Here is a 14,862-nt window from a genome sequence, read left to right on the forward strand (position 1 = left end):
AGGATGTGTTCCCATCTGGTTCGCCTCTCCCCATCCTCTGGGAAGCACCAGAACCTGTCAGTGCAGCAGCATCTTCCTTGGATGGTCCTTTTTTGCATTTTGGGCTTCCTAAGCGTTATTGATGGATCAATAGTGAAAACATCTCCTGACCCTGACGTGTGTGAATGGGATAAAGGCATGTTCAATCTGTTATTCTATTTACACTCTTAAAGATCACTATTTATACAGGGATTTTAGTGTTTCCGTTAGTGTTCTCTAGAGGAGCCAGGAGGTTGTCACTGTTTGGCTGAAGGGGGAATTCAACCTAACAGCAGGAGCTTTCCCTGACTCCTGCAGGTGATCCCAGCACACAGCCCTGGTGCAGGGATGGGACCAGGACTGGTAATGGAGGGATCCAACCTCAGATTCATGGGAAGCCCCAGCAGGGAAGGTGCTTGGCTGCAAGCAGCAACAGCCTGAGCAGAGCCACGGAGTCCAGAAGGAGATGGTGCTGGTGTCGGTGGCTGCGTTGGTGGATAAATTGCTGCCGAGCTGCTCAACATTGCTTGTGGGCTGGATCTGAGGAGGAACATGGAGCGGAGGTGTCGGTATCCCGGGAGGATGGAGCGCTTGTTTTAACTGGCTGGAGCAGAGCGTGTCTTCTCCTGATGGAAAATTCCTGGTGTGGCTGAGGAAGGGGCTGTGTGCCTGGAGATGCTGTGCATGCAGAGTGCTGAGCTGCTGGGGGCAGGTTGGCTGTGAAGGGTCATTTGGGAAGAGGCTGATTTGTGCTGTTTGCCAGGAGCAGGGACATGCAGGCCCTCATGGGCCACAGGTCCAGGGAAACTGGAATGAGAATGGGTCCCCCATGTATGCCCCGAAAGCTCACAGGCTTTCCCTGTATCCTGGACTCATGGATGAGCACCAGGTCATGCTTTCCTAATTAGAGGCCTTAAGGGATCCATTTTAGACTTCTCCCCTGGCATCTGAGTGCCTGTGGTAGATTTACACCAAGAAAGGAAACACCTTGCCCTGTGTAAGAGCATTGCTGAAGAGCTGCTGTGAATGTGCCTCCAGCTAAACACATCTGAGCTGCAGCCTCACCACTGCAGACACCAGCTCACCCTCAGCAGCGGCTGCTGCTGCTTTTTAACATTTTGGTTTTAAATCAATGAGCTTTTATCCAACGTTTTTCTCCAGGGACATGGAAGAGAAGAGATAAAGTAACAGCAACACAGGGCTGCGATAGCGGCAGGCAGCGCTGAGCAGATCTGTGATTAGAGCAAGGCTGATCCTCTGCTAGGGGAATTTGCAAGACGTGAAGCATTTATTATGGTAACCCGTTGCATCCCTTTGTCAGTACCTTGCTCTCCTTTGGAGCTGGGAGGTTTTGAATGCACGAAGCACGAGGATAAGCTCCCAAACGTCTTGTCTCAGTGAGGCCAGGGGAGCTCCCTGCTCTCCAGTGGGATCTCTCTTTATCTGCCTGGTGTCCGAAGGCTGTGGGAATTCTGGTGGTCCCCATGGCCATGTTGTGCTGGTGTATATCAAGAATAGCGTCATCTATTTTATGCCTCAGGCTAAGGTGATCCCTTTGGCCACAGCTCAGAGCTGGGGGAGGTGGATGTGTCCCATGGCTGTGATTGGGAATATAAACAGTCAGATGAGAACAGGCTAAGGAGAAAGGCAGCAAAGAGATATTGTGGCCTGTGTGTACTGGAAGCATTCCAGATTAGATTGGCTGGGGCTTTGAGCAACCTAGTCAGATTGCAGGTGTCCCTGCTCATTGCAGGGGTTGGAACTGGATGACCTTTAATGGTCCCTCCTAACCCAAACCGTTCTATGACTCAAGTTGGTGATTTAGAGCAGAAGGACCTTGCCGTGAGCTGGCAGAGCTCTACCCCTGTCTGAGCAGCACCTCCAGGGGCTCCCACCCACAGCTGCAGCCCTGGGTACTGGCACTGAGCCCCAGGGCCGTGTGTGCTGCCATGCCATGGCACAGCTCATCCTGCACACCCAGCACCCGGAGCAGCCACCCCATCCCACCACCACCTCCCCCTGCCCCAGCCTGCCAGAGGCTTCTCCTTCAGGAAGAAGTCAGGAGACAGGAGGAGGCTGGTGAATTCGTTCTTGTCTCCGAAGTGAGCAGGCACGATAGGGAAGGAAGCTGGTAAATGGTTTGCAGGGATGAGCTTTTATTGCACATCATTTCCCACCTTTTCTTTTTCTCTCCTTTGCATAACCTGTACCAAATGCATGTTTCCAGCAGGGCTGGAAGGGACACGTCTGTCTTTATGTCAGCTGCACCCACTCTATTATAGCAGAAATGAGCAGAGCATTCAGCTAATTTCCCTACCTGGCTGCTCGACCCTGGCTAACATGTCTCATAGAGTCATCGAATCATCTGCTATCTGTGACGTTAGCAGCAGGGCTGCTTCAGGAAGGCTCCTTCTTGGGGCTGGGTGATAAGGACAGTTGGTTCTTGAGAGGCATGAGACAAACAAAAGCATCCCACTGTTGCTCTTGGCCTAATTACCTCTAACTAAATAGACCCAGAGCTGCCCATCAGTGGGGCAGAGTGGTGTGGTGTGAGTGATGGCCGGCTCTGGTGCCCCTCATCGGGGCTTCGGGGCTGGCTGGCAAAGACCCCCCGCCAAAGGAGCCGTGTGGTCTGATGTGGTGCTCACCAGCCTTGCACTCTTTTTCAGCTTGTGGCAAGCTGACGGGAATAAGTGATCCCATCACAATTAAAACCTCGGGGTCCAGGTTCGGATCGTGGATGACAGACCCTCTTGCTCCGGAGGGAGAGAACAAGGTAAGACCGCGACAGCTTCATCTTTGTGTTCCACCTCCAGGGATGTGGCTGAGGTCATTGAAAACTCATCACATCCCAGCAGCAAAGCCCAGGTTGTGCCCTGTGAAACCTGTGGAAGGTTCTAGTCCATCTCATAGGGCTCTGCTGGCCTCCTCTGCAGCAGGATGGGGCTGAGGATCCCACAGGGAGGATGAGAATGAGGATGGGGCTGAGCAGCCCTGTGCAGTGGTCCCTCCTCAGGGCGGGTAAAACTCACTGCAGTGATGAGTGTGCATGGTCTCAGAAGTGTCACCACGAGGTCTGCGCCCCCTATGGCAGGGGGAAGTCCAGCGCTGGGTTTCTCATCTGAGTTTGGCAGCCAGGAGGGAGCCAGGGCTTAGCAGAGGGACCTGGTCCCTGCTGCTCCTCTGCTGCCAGCACCTCCAGTAATGTATCTGGCTGCATTTGTTCTCCATCCTCCTCCTTCATTGTTGTGAGGAATTAACTGACTGCAGCCAGAGAGAGATTTGTTTTGCTTTGTTTGGGTCTCTTTTTTCCATTCAGACCATTCAATTTTGATCCCAAGGAGGTAGGAGGCCAATAACTGGCTGAAAATCAATCCAGGCTTCCCATGACTGATGGAATGGAAAATATCTCAGAGTGTTTGCTGAGGATTTGCAGGCAGCAAAACAAAACAGAAACCTCAGAGCTTGGCTGCATGGTAATTCCCTCCTGCATGCAGCATCCTTCATCAAAAGATGAAGGCACCAGCAAGGGCTGTATTGGGGCACCTATTTTGAGAGCTCTGCCCTGTGATCAGTTTTCTTTAGCTATCAGAGGACAAGGGATGCTCTGGATGAGGCATGCTCTGGAGAAGCCATCCCGAGGGTGGCTCCATTTGCCCATGGATGCACAGCAATGAAGTAGCAGTGACTTGAAGCGTTGGGCTCTTTCTCTGAACCAGCAGCAAACTGGTTGGCACTGGTTCCCAATATGACACATCCATATTTTACAGTTATTAAACCAATAATATCCTGATCAGAAGTGGGATGGGAAGGCTTTACCCACATTGTATCTTGTCTTGTTCAAGAGAGGGGACAGACCTGTCCCCTTCAGGCTGTGCTTGCTGCATCCCTTGTCACTAATGTGATTTATATATCTGTGAAGGGAGAGTCAGGCCTGTTGCAGCTGGAGCTGGTTGAGCAAATGCTAAAGATCTTCCCATCTTCAGAGAGTTTTGTCTCAAAGGACTATATTTAATAGGGATTTTTCACCCATGCCTTTTTCTGCAGGGTATTTTTGTCCTGAGAGTGGACAGGCACTTTGCTCAGAACTGTAGCTCAGGCTTCACAAGCATCTGTGTATGGAATATATAAATGTATGGGAATTTTATTAGAAACACAGTTAAGGGAACTTCACTGGCTGCCCAGCAGAGTGGGGAGCTGGGCCTGAGGAGAGGTGGGCAGGGTATCGTGTCCATCTTAGGTCACCAAGCCCTAGGAGGTGGTTGACGGTTCATAGATTAATCTGTTCATGTCATGAGATCATTGAACACAACTGGGGGAATGGTGATCCTGCAGGAGCATGGCAGAGAGTGGATGCTGAGTGCTGGGATTGACGGGTATTGGCAGGAAGAGGTTGCTCATTGCCAGCTTGTGTGATGAGATGCTGCTATCCATCAATCCCTGCTTCTCCAAAGCTGTTGGGCCCTGCCACCTTGCAGCCGCAGCATTCTGACATGAGGCTCTGCTCTTTTCAGCTTTTCCTTGCCTCTCTAAAAGCCGAGCACAATGCACTGGCATGTGTAATTCTTTTAATTCCAGGTAATGAAATGGGAGCAGCAGAGAGACAATCCGTTTTCTTGGGGGTTTTGTGTTATTTCCCAGGCTGGTTCAGTTGAAGGCATCTCATTAGGTGAGGAACACTCCCCAGCACCACATCTTGGAGCAGGAGCTCTCCCAGGCTGCAGGCACGTCTCCTGCTGCAGGCTTTGGAACCCATGGGTTTCCTCTGGTGCTGTTGCAGCCACCCTCCGGCCCGCAGTGGAGGTGGGAGGATCAGAGCCCTTTGCCAGGTGTTCCTTCCCCCCCTGCAGTGTTCCCAAGGGGGCAACCATGGAGGGCTCAAGTTCCCTACAAAGTTTTTGCAGACCCCACTTGGCCTTTCAAATACAGCAGCCAAAAGTCTTTACATGCACACACACAGCGTGTAAATGTCTCCTAATGTCTCTCCGAAGGGACCCTGGAGACAGCCACACTGCAGAGACAACACTATTGGCTTTTACAATGGGTTTATTTGCAGAAGAAGTTTGGGCTACAGCAGTACCCAAATCTGCATCCTTTAAGGCTTCCCTCTTGCTACTTCGTTTACCTTTCCTCCTGCCTAACCAGCTTTTAGGGAAAGCAGCTATCTTTATCTGTAGGCAGTAACTGCATATAGAATGTCACTCACTGAATGGATATTCTTGATATTAACTGCACAGCTTGGCCATTTGCCTCGGAATTGGTTTCATATGACAAAAGCTTTTTCTTTCAGGAGTCTAGACAGCGTCCCTAGTGAACTGGCACTTAAATGATGATCTAAAATCTCTCCCCCATCTCCTGATAGCAGGATTTTGATGGCTTTGTCTCTCATAGCGGCCTTGGTTTAAGCTTTTGATGCAGAAGTGTATGATTTTTAAACCAATATGGACTTTGCCTGAATTTCCTTGACAATGAGCAATTACATCCACTGCTTCTGCATGCCACATTAATGGAGTTCTGCACAGCAGCTGGGATAATTCACTGGGTGCTGCCACAATGGGGCTTGCAGGAAGCAAGAGCAGCATCAGCATAATGTGCTGGGTCTCGCCAAAGATGCTAATTGCCCTCTGGAAGGATGGTGCCAGTCACACAGCAGGTCCCAGGAAAGCTCTAGTGTTATGGGGAGATACCAGGTTACCCCTGGGGAAGCTTCGCTGTTCCATTGATTTCTTGGCTAATTTGGGGTTCCAAGAATTGGGTTTATTTCTGGGTGAAGGTGGCAGGCGCTTGACAAAGCATTTTCCAGTGGGTTGGATGCCTTGCTCTGGGTTTTGCTCCCCACTCAGTTCTCAGGTGATGTGCAAAGGGCTCAAGTGGGTCTCTGCTGTTTTCTAACCCCCTGTGTTTCTGCTGCTTGCCCAGGTCTGGTACATGGACAGCTACCACAACAACCGCTTTGTCCGTGAATATAAATCCATGGCAGATTTCATGAATACTGATAATTTTACCTCCCACCGTCTCCCTCACCCCTGGTCAGGCACTGGTCAAGTGGTCTACAATGGCTCCATCTATTTCAATAAATACCAAAGCCACATAATTATCAGGTTTGACTTGAAAACAGAGACCATTCTCAAGACACGCAGCCTGGATTATGCCGGCTACAACAACATGTACCACTATGCCTGGGGTGGCCACTCGGACATTGACCTCATGGTGGATGAGAACGGGCTGTGGGCCGTCTACGCCACCAACCAGAATGCGGGCAACATCGTCATCAGCAAGTTGGACCCCAACACCCTGCAGAGCCTCCAGACCTGGAACACCAGCTACCCGAAACGCAGCGCCGGGGAGGCCTTCATCATCTGCGGCACGCTCTATGTCACCAACGGCTACTCAGGAGGTACCAAGGTGCACTACGCCTACCAGACCAACGCCTCCACCTACGAGTACATCGACATCCCCTTCCAAAACAAGTACTCACACATTTCCATGTTGGACTACAACCCCAAGGATCGGGCCCTCTATGCCTGGAACAACGGGCACCAAATACTTTACAATGTCACGCTCTTCCACGTCATCAGGTCTGATGAGTTGTAGTCCATCCTTCTTTAGAAACTGATTTAGAAAAGGAAACAAAAAGGAAAGAAAGGGGAGAAATGAATTTGAAAGGAAATACTAATGTCAAGAAAACACTCTTTAAATAAGTAAACATATAAACAGCTGCCAAAATTAAGACCAACATCACAGAGGATTATTCAGCATACACCCAACAGATCAGCATTACCTCTACATTTCTAGAAGTCTGGCCCTGTGTTATAGACTCACAAATAACCATGTACTTGCAGCTGGAACTGCACTTAAAGAACCACTTCAGTTTGGGTTTTGTTTTGTTTCTGTTCCGATAGCAAACCTATAGTGCATACTAAAGTAAGGCAATGACTGTTGAAGGTTTATCCTTGGGAGACTCGCTCTCTTCTGTGTGTGGGTTGCATGGACATTCCCCCGACGTCCCGGTCAGCTGTGATGGATGCGTGATTTGTATCTCGAAGCAGAAGAAGCTGACCCGTGAGGAGCGCTCGCTGTCTGAACAAGACCTATCACAGGTTAGTTTTCTTCGCCTCCCATTGCAGCTGCTGTCTCTTAACTGTGTTCTTGTCACTTAGATTAACTGTGCTGAGACCCGAAGTAGCTCATGGATCTGTGTCTTAGTAACTATTAAACACGATGGTTTAAGTATGTATTATGAACAAGTTGTTGTACCCATATTGTTTGAACTTATGTATTCAGCAAATATATTGTATAATGTATGTCTGTTATTTACCAGAGGTGGCAAAACTTTGTATGTCCAGTTTATGCAATGAATGTTGTAAATGCAATGATGTAGTTTGGATTAATAAATGATGGTTTTGTTTCTAAAAAGAAAAAAAAAGATCAGTGTTCACCCTTATACACAGATAACCAATTTCATGTTGATAATTACAGGAATATTCTCTTACTGTTATACTATCTACATAGCATTATGGTGGTTGGAAATGGCTTCTGTGGAAATCCTGTGGCATCAGGTTCCCGTGGGAAGCCCTGGTTATGGAAACGTGAAGGTAATTAATTTTTTTTTAAGAGGAAAACTTTGTACTATCCACAGTTATCTAAGGAACAATAAAAATATTAGGAGACTTCCCTGCTTTGATCACTGTCTTCTCTGTACCGAGAGTGGTAACAGGGATTAGTGCAGGGGTTTGGGGGTAACGGTGAAGCAGTCATCCTGACTTCCTTTACACCTTGAATTGAGTATTCATGGAATCACAGAATGGTTGGGTTGGAAGGGACTTTAAAGATCATCTCATTCCAAACCCCTTGATGGGCAGCGGCTGCCAGGAGGGGCGGGCAGCGAGGAGCTGGGCTGGGAGGATGGAGGAGTGGCTGACACACCAGAAGGCTGTGCTGCCATCCAGCGGGACCTGGACAGGCTGGAGAGTTGGGCAGGGAGAAACTTGATGAAATATAACAAGGGAAAGTGTAGAGTCCTGCATCTGGGCAGGAACAACCCCAGGTTCCAGTATAGGTTGGGGAACAACCTGTTAGAGAGCAGTGTAGGGGAGAGGGACCTGGGAGTCCTAGTGGACGGCAGGATGACCATGAGCCAACACTGTGCCCTTGTGGCCAAGAAGGTGTTTCCTTTCTTGGTGTAAATCTACCACAGGCACTCAGATGCCAGGGAAGAAGTCTAAAATGGATCCCTTAAGGCCTCTAATTAGGAAAGCATGACCTGGTGCTCATCCACGAGTCCAGGATACAGAGAAAGCCAAGAAGGCCAATGGCATCCTAGGGTGTATTAGAAGGGGGGTGGTCAGTAGGTCGAGAGAGGTCCTCCTTCCCCTCTACTCTGCCCTGGTGAGACCGCATCTGGAATATTGTGTCCAGTTCTGGGCCCCTCAGTTCAAGAAGGACAGGGACCTGCTGGAGAGAGTCCAGTGCAGGGCAACTAAGATGATGAAGGGAGTGGAGCATCTCCCTTATGAGGAAAGGCTGAGGGAGCTGGGTCTCTATAGTTTGGAGAAGAGGAGACTGCGGGGGGACCTTATTAGTGTATATAAATATATAAAGGGGGAGTGTCACGAGGATGGAGCCAGGCTCTTCTCAGTGGCAAACAATGATAGGACAAGGGGTAATGGGTACAAACTGGAACACAAGAGGTTCCACTTACACTTGAGAAGAAACTTCTTCTCAGTGAGGGTGACGGAACACTGGAACAGGCTGCCCAGGGGGGTTGTGGAGTCTCCTTCTCTGGAGACATTCAAAACCCGCCTGGACACATTCCTGTGTAACCTTATCTAGGTGTTCCTGCTCCGGCAGGGGGATTGGACTAGATGATCTTTTGAGGTCCCTTCCAATCTCTAACATACTGTGATACTGTGATACTGTGATACTGTGGTTTGGCTCTGCTCTGCAGGGCTCCTGCAGTGGGATTGCCTCTTGGATACTGCTTCAAGGAGAGAAGATCCTTGTGCTGTTGCTGCCTGCTGATGTGGGCTGCGGCTGCTGGCATTGCTCTGCTCAGCCTCTTCCCTTTGTGAGTGGGGTCAGGGGTGACAGCGATTGAGATGAGGGCTACAACAGGAGGAAATGGTGTTGTCTGTCATGTTCATTGGAGTTGGAGACATGGAGCCTTGGACTGCCGGGTGCAATCGGATCGTTTTCCTTCTCAGACGCTTAGAGTGCTGCTCATCCTGAATTTGCTAGCAAAAACTTCCCTTCATTTAATGCAGCTAGCACAGCGATGCTTGTTCTGGTGAGGCACTGTTGGGGCCTGAGCACTCAACACAACTACTCCTCTTGTTTCTGCCAAAGCAGGGGCCTCACAGCCTTGCGGGATGCTACAGTACAGCAGCACACACCTTGAAATGATCCGATCTGTGGTTTCCCACAGCTGGATTAAACCATAATCAAGGAATGAACCTCCATATGCAGATGTTTGAGCCAGTTGCACAGGTTTAAGATCCTGCCCTGTGTCAGCATTACTCCTCTTCCTGAAATGTTGGCTGTATCCGGAATAGGGACAGCTCTCTGAGGACCTGTTTCTGTGCTACACATCATGTTTCCAAAGCTCTGGACTGCCAGGTTTGTGGAGATTTTCAATATATAGCAGTGCTTTTCCCTCCAAGAAGCTAAAAAAGGGGGATAGAGACCCATGGTGTAATTGGCAGCAGTATTGATCTTCAATGCACGTGAGAAATCTGTTAAGCCAAAAAGCTGTAAGGCCCCTGCAGTCATTTCTATTTAATTAATGTGTTTCTTCAGCGCCAACTCATTTAAGGAGAGCACGCTGGGTTTGTCAGATGTAAAGCTGGATCCAGCCACTGCTGCAGTCAATGGGACAGGAGCCGATGCCTACAGCAGGGTTGGGCTTTGCAGGCAACTGGAAGTGCCCACAACCTCAAGCACACCGGGGTGATGCTCACACAGTCTTGCTGGAGTTCTGAACCAGGGCTGGTGTCAGGTACCACACACTGAATTGTTTCTTGGTGCAGATTATTGTCCCTATCCATGGAGCGGTGCTGACTGCGCTGAGCAGCAGACGGTTCTTCTCTAAGACCTCTGTAGGTGTTTATGGGGACTGTCCCAGCTCATCTGTCTGGTTCTGGGGAGATGTTTCACGTAGATGTGGCAGAGCATCACCTGAATGTGCAGCCAGCCCAGCCAGGCACGCTGCTACTGAAGCACTCCCTGTGCCACAATACCCAAAGTCAGCTTTGTCATTAGGCAAGATTTGAGGACAAAAGAACAGGTTTGCTTTAAAACATTGATCTGCAAAAATAAATTGAGTTACAGAAAGGCAAAATAATGCTGTTTGCTTTAGGGCACTGCTACATTTAGATTCTCATTTTCCTAGTGCAATTCATTTAAGACAAGACTCAACAGCACAAAACGTCCTTGAACACAACAGACAGAGAAGCTTTTCTGTAACATGGACCCAAAGTTAATGAGATGAGAAAAGCACTTTAAGGGGTGTACCTTGCTCCTATTTGCCTGTAGTGCAATATTCTATAAATGGATGCCATATGGTCATATACTTAATAGTATGTATTACTTTTCAAGTGGATGAGCCATTCAAAGACAAGCACATCCCAGAGGATTGCTTTCTGTAGCCTGTGATTTACCTATTTGGTGCATGAGGCAAATTTAGCCATGGGAGTCAGCGAGTTACTTCAGAGAAGCATCTGACCACACTTTTGTATGTGTGTTTATGTGTTGTTAATATTTTACAAGGGATTAATTTGAAAGCACTGCAGTAGATGTTTGTGAGCTTTCTGGTTTGATGCAGGAGCCAGGTTCTGCTCCCAGCCCCATTATCCATGCTGAGTCCCAGCTCCATAGCTGAGCTGTTGTGGAAGAAAATTAACTCTATCCCAGCTGAAACAAGAACCATTTGTAAGTGGAGAGATTTGATTTGCTGCTCCTTTATCCTTTGAGTCAGATGAACCAATGCTCTCCAGCCGGTTCACACCTGCCTTGGGATGAACGAGGTATCTGTTGGGGCTTGTTCTCATTCTTGCAGTTCACCAAACCATGGTCCTTTTTTACCCTTTGCTCTGAGACAACCCCATTCCCTGGAGCCCTCGTGCCCACCCAGAGGACCCTTTCCCAGGTTTTGGGCATGGTGGGACATGAATACAGCATGGCTATGCATGGTGTCAGCTCAGACCACAGGCAAAGCAGCTCCCAGCACCTCATCAGTGTGGCACTTTGTCGTTCTCCAGCCCATGTCTATCAATGTGTGTGACTGGGGAGACCCCGGATTCTGGGGCTCACGTACAGGAACTGAAGCTCATCTTTCCCCCCCCAGGTGGCAAAGCCCATGGGAGCAGCAGCGGGCCGTGAAATGCAGCTGCAGTGCTTACACAGACTGTCCCGTTGAATTAAATGAAGCTTAGCACCTGGCCCAAAAGCCAGGCAGCAATCCTGGCTGTTGCTTAGCATCATCACACCGAGAGCTAAAAACGTTCCTTTCTTCCTTTGCTGTTCCTCCTGTGACCTTCATTAGTTCTGCAAGCACCAAATGCAGAGCCCATATGGAGACAGTTATCATGAAAAAATGAATCCTGGCCCCTTAATTAGCTGCTCATTATCTGAGAGCTCCATATTGGAGCATTAAACCACGGCAAAGCAATTGGTTGAGTTTCCAATTAAAACTTTTTAGAATTGTTGAGCCTTTTAATCCTTTGTGTTGACGAATCGCCTTGGACCTGCAGCAAAACACGCGCTTCCTTCACTGGGGAGGGACGGCTGGGGAGCTGGTAGTTACTCATGTACAATCCTTGGGTTTAATAAAGTCATAAACCATGCCAATGAAGCTGCTCTTTTTATACCTGATACAATAGAGATGCCTCTGAATGAGTGCAGAAGGGAATGAGTCATTAAGAGGGCAATTACATGCTGATTTCCTAATAACTCTGCTTTTACAGCACTGTAAAAACAAATGTACACATCTCTCTTTGTATTAATTTATCCTGGATGTGCTCCTACCCGCCGATGGTAGGTGCTGAGTCCCTCTGTTTCTTCAGGGGTGAATAAGGAGCTTGCATGGCTCAGCTCCTCCCAACAGCACGCTGCAGGATTAGGCCTGTCATGAATAAATAAAAGCCAGATGGGCACGGATTATATCCACTGTGCTGTGCAAGCTGTTAGCTGGAGGAACGCAGCTCCCAGATAGGGACACAGAAGAAAAATGGGTCCCTCCTATGAAGCACGGAGCCATACAGGATCCACCTCAAGGAGCCCATGGCCTGATCTGCTGTAGTGGCCAAAGCCAGGAGGAGGCTGGTTGATTGACAGATTGACAGCCCCAGGGTTGAGCAATCCCTGAAATCTGCAATAGCCAAAGGGAAGCAAGGGGAGCAGCAATGGCTTTGCTGACCTGCAGGGGATTAAGGGATTTGCTTCTTAAAAATGGTTTCCAAGCCGTTCAGAAGGGATGGCCACCTTCATATCACATCCAACGAGTGCAAAGGAAGGATGCAGCTTATCTGCAGCAGAACAGGCACCTTCTCACAAAGCTTTAACTAACCCCAAACAGCTTCCTCCTCCTGTAAAATAGTCCCCAGGTCCACCAGGCTGTATGAGTTCACAGCCATTAAGGGTCTGTTGTATAAGCATTGTAGGAGGACATGTATCACCAAGGGGAGCCAACCGAGGGAAGTAGCTTTGGTGTGCACAGGGCTGTGAGCAGGGATCAGCGCAAGCCATGACAAACAGCACCATGTCAGAGAGACCTATGCTGGACTTTGTGATCTCAGCCTGCACCAATGACTTGTGATAATGTGGTGCTTCTGTTCTTTGGGATGTTGTAAAGCCATGAGCTGATCTGTATTGAACATGTCATTTGTATTCCCACGCTGCTTTTTAAGCAAATCTGTCAAATAAAACCAAAAAAGGAATGGAAAGAGAAATGCAAAGGAGTGATTACATAAGGAATTCTCCACGGCCGTTCCAGGCACCGGGCTCTGCTGTCCTCCAAGAGGAGGTTGAAGTGACCCTGAGAAACAGCTTTGGTCTGGGATGGAGAGCAGCATCCCAGAGCACTGGCTCTGACACCCGGACAGGGACTTAGGGCCACCTCCAGCCACTCTGCTACTGTGGTCCAGAGAATGCTGCTTCCTCCTGCCCCTCAGCACCCTCCAAGCTCCGGGGCAGCTTTGCAGCGAATGAGCTCCCTCTCCCCACATGCAGGCTGAGCTCTTTCTCACCCTTCTTATGGCTTCTTGAGCTGGCTTTTACAGACCTCACCAATTCAGCATCACTTTTCCCTGCCCTTCTGTGAACACTTCCCCATGATTTGCACTTTCTGAGCACCAAAAAGCAAGGTATCTACATGCAGCTGAGCACCTGCAGCAGCAATGTGGGTCCTTCCTCAAGCACGCACACCCAGCCCCCAGCAACACAAGCAAGGGACCTCGGGGACAGGAAACATGAATCTGCCATCTGTGGCAATTTAGCATTTACCAGCCATATTGCACGAGGGCACTGTCTCTGAATGACTGTTAAAACGCTTCCTCTCCGTGGCCTGAGCAGCCTCCTTTCCCCATCACACTGCCCATGGCACGCCATAATAAAATAGACATAGTGGGGCTGCAAAGGGTCTCTCAGAGGGGCTGACATCCCCTCGGGGAGGTCCCCTTTGGAAGGAGGCATTCAATGAAAGTTTTATTGCGGTTCTGCAGTGTGAAGCCACAAGGGTGAGCCTGGATCGCTGTGCTGGGACTTGAAATCAGGAGCTGGGGAGGAACTTCCAGTGATCCTGGCCGTGGGCATAGGGCATTCAGCTCAGCTCAGCTCAGCTCAGCTGCAGGAGGGAGAACATTGGTGGCATCACACACTTGGCTCTGCTTTGCAAGACAAGCAAGATGAGGAAGCAGAAGCATGGGATAACCTGGGAGCAAATGTATTCAGGGAAGGATGAAAGGCCAGACCTGGAGTGCCATGGTGAGGACCCAAGGACATGGAGTGGGATCTGGGAGCTGGGATTCCAACAGCACTTTGAGGCATGAGGCTCAGGTGTGCCCTGCAATCAGGTGTTAGGTGTTAGGTCAACCTGAGGAAAAGGTGTTAGGCCAGGCCCACTGTCTTTGAGCATAAATATTTGTGCTCTCAACCCAGGTATCCTTCTAAACACAGTGCTCCAGAGCTGGTAACCTTCAGCTGTCAGTGCACAGGTGGCCCAGCACATTGTGATGCTCAGACAGGAGCTGAGAGATGTTTCCAGACTTCCACATTTCTTCTTTTTATCATGTCCCCTGTAGAATCAGCACAAATCATGGATGCAGCAGTGGCCAGAGGCATTTGAGACTCGCAGTGAATGGAGCAAACCAGGGCTGTGATCCTCTACTACAGCAGTGATGGTGATGATGCTACCAGGCCAGGTCTGAGTGCTTGTCTCCTTTGCTGGACCCAGGTCTGGGTGCTGGCCCTCGGCAGACTTTAGGATCAAAATCCCACCCATCCCTGGGAAGGAAACCAGGCTCTGGAAGCACAGGCTGTTCTGCAGGAGGAGATCCTGGATTTCTGCTGAGCACCCAGAAGTACCTGACATGTTAGCACTCAAGTGCAGGTGCTTGGAGCAGAGCTGCTGCTGCAGTAAGGCAGAGGATGAGCTGCTCTAAGTGAGCAGGGCTCTGTGCCCAGGTTTTAGCCATAACATTTTCTTTCGAAAACTCCATAAACCTGCATTTTGCAGAGGAGAAACTGTCAGACATTAAATTACCAGCCATGGTTATTGTGTTAGCATAGTGCCAGTGAAAAGAAGCTGCTCTGCTACTGCCAGATGTTCCTGTTCCCGCTCACTGTAGTGGT

At 49.4% G+C, this 14,862-nt stretch overlaps 1 protein-coding gene across 2 annotated transcripts in view; it reads left to right on the plus strand.

Moving 5' to 3' along the window:
- OLFM1 (olfactomedin 1) overlaps window positions 1–6,612 on the plus strand; it is a gene marked incomplete at both ends in the record, with an annotated part of 28,421 nt that extends 21,809 nt beyond the window's left edge. For both annotated transcript variants that reach the window (XM_080630735.1, XM_080630734.1), the window contains 2 exons: window positions 2,688–2,794; window positions 5,938–6,612. In XM_080630735.1, coding sequence (XP_080486861.1) covers window positions 2,688–2,794; window positions 5,938–6,612 — 782 coding nt within the window. The remainder of the gene's footprint in view (window positions 1–2,687; window positions 2,795–5,937) is intronic.
- Between the last annotated feature and the right edge of the window lie 8,250 nt (window positions 6,613–14,862).

This window comes from Psittacula echo, assembly GCF_963264785.1.
Source record: "Psittacula echo genome assembly, chromosome: 16".
Taxonomy (NCBI): Eukaryota; Metazoa; Chordata; class Aves; order Psittaciformes; family Psittacidae; genus Psittacula; species Psittacula echo.